At 37.1% G+C, this 1,933-nt stretch overlaps 1 protein-coding gene across 1 annotated transcript; it reads right to left on the reverse strand.

The window, feature by feature from the left end:
• Window positions 1-14: 14 nt before the first annotated feature.
• On the reverse strand, window positions 15-1,491 carry LOC105315936 (uncharacterized; the record flags this gene model as incomplete). The annotated part of the gene is made up of 1 exon (XM_020007541.1): window positions 15-1,491. A coding segment is annotated over exon 1 (685 nt), but the record flags the coding sequence as incomplete, so codon positions are not given.
• Window positions 1,492-1,933: the final 442 nt, after the last annotated feature.

Here is a 1,933-nt window from a genome sequence, read left to right on the forward strand (position 1 = left end):
GGCGAGAAAAAAACTTTCTTTAGATATGTCATCTATGTCTTCGACAAACTCTCCTTGAGGCTTATAGGCCAAAATTGGATCATAATCTTCACTTGACCTCAACTCTGATACCCATAGCGAAGTACTAGTATGATCATTGGAATGTTTGTGTACATTTTTGAGGTTCAAAGAGCGTCTCATATTGTTAACATCCTGACGTACTAACAGGTGTTGACGTGTCACACTTTTCATCAGTGACATATCCCTTATATTGTCCATAATGTGGGTTACTGAGACTCCTTGCTTTAACTGTGTGGCAATTTGTACCTTAATCTCGACAGGTATTGGAAGATGGCATAAATCCATGGAGTGTCCTGTGTGAGTAGTCACATACGTTGCAGTAACTGCTCCAGTCTTGATGCACTCATCAGCAACTATGTGAGACAAGCATGTCCCATCAATTTTTGCAGATTGTTGGCATTTCAAATTCCTTATCCCTTTCCCTTTTCCTTTATAAAAACCAGATCTGTTACAGTAGTAATAATGATATTGAGTTGTTGGAGAATTGACTATTCCATTATGTAGGACATAGTAAGACCTTGTAGTTGTTTCTTCTTCCTTTTTCCATGCCATAAATCCAGCCATATTGTCAAATTGTAATTCTCTAGTTTCTAACTCCACTTCATGATTTTGCTGCATATGAAGTTTAAGACTTGCCATACGAGTAAACCTATATAAAGTTAAATGTCAATATAGAAGTGTTACCATATCACAGTGCATGCCCTTACCATGAATCACAATCTGTACATTTCATATTTCCACGATAAAGGTTTGCCGCCGCTGCATCTTCATGAGCTCTTTTTATGTGTCTTTTGACTCCTTTTTGGTCACAAAAAGTTTTGTTGCAATGAGGACACTCTTTTCTAGCAGCTGCTGCATTTACCACTGGAGTTTGCTCCATGATTACTGCAGTAGTAGCAACAGATAATGCGAAACCAATGAAAAAAGAAGGAAGAATTGAGTTATAGCCGGGGGGAAAGCGATGAAACCGAAGGAGGACTGGAAATGTTTCTTAAGTGAGAAGAGGAAAATAATGACAGCACTGAAGGCTAATGATAGCGACTCTGTATCAAGAACTACAAATAAAAAGTTTTCACTGAGTACCACTGAGGTATAGTGAGAGACTATAGTTGCAGAAGGACTGAAAACTCGTGGTTTCATTAATAATAATTACTTAATAACCACCTAAAGATCTAGTGGGAGGGTACAAATCATAATTGCACTGAATCTGAGTTACAGAATACTCATTTTTTTATTTTACAACTGAACTTAATTAATTACAAATGACTAAACCACACTTTTCCAGAAAAGACAAAGAAATTGCATCTTTAAATAAAGTGCAGATCTTATTCTTACTCTTTGCTTTTGAAAGTGTATGTAGACTCTTAGTTGTCTATAAAATTTTATATCTGAAAGTTGTCTATAAACTTTTATATCTGAAACCAGTTACAACTTAAGAATACTGATTGTACTGCATTAAAATAAGAAAAATTGATCGTGTTTATTAGTCTGTTATCTGAATGCACTAATGTTTTTGAATCAATTGCAGGTATTATTAGTGAGATAACTGCTGCTAAAGTGAAAACTTCATTTTTATGAAGGGAGTGTAGGTAGAGGAAGTGACATCATCAAATGACGCATGATGACCAACCTCCTCTGCAGATCTGATTGATCTGGTACGCTGAGCTGTATTCTGAACGTTTAGCTGGTCAAAGCAGACTTAAAGCAGCAGTCAGTTGAAATTGAAGATGTCCTATAGTGGAGCATCTAGCAGTGCTACTGTGACCCCTACTCGTCGACCTCGCCTAGAGCTATTAAGCGATCATAGCAGTCAAAGTTCAAGTGACCATGTAAGCATAGCCTTCCCCAGGCTGCATGTGCATGAGATAATCTA

Source organism: Amphimedon queenslandica, unplaced genomic scaffold (assembly GCF_000090795.2).
Source record: "Amphimedon queenslandica unplaced genomic scaffold, v1.1 AMPQUscaffold_6744_Cont21300, whole genome shotgun sequence".
NCBI lineage: Eukaryota > Metazoa > Porifera > Demospongiae > Haplosclerida > Niphatidae > Amphimedon > Amphimedon queenslandica.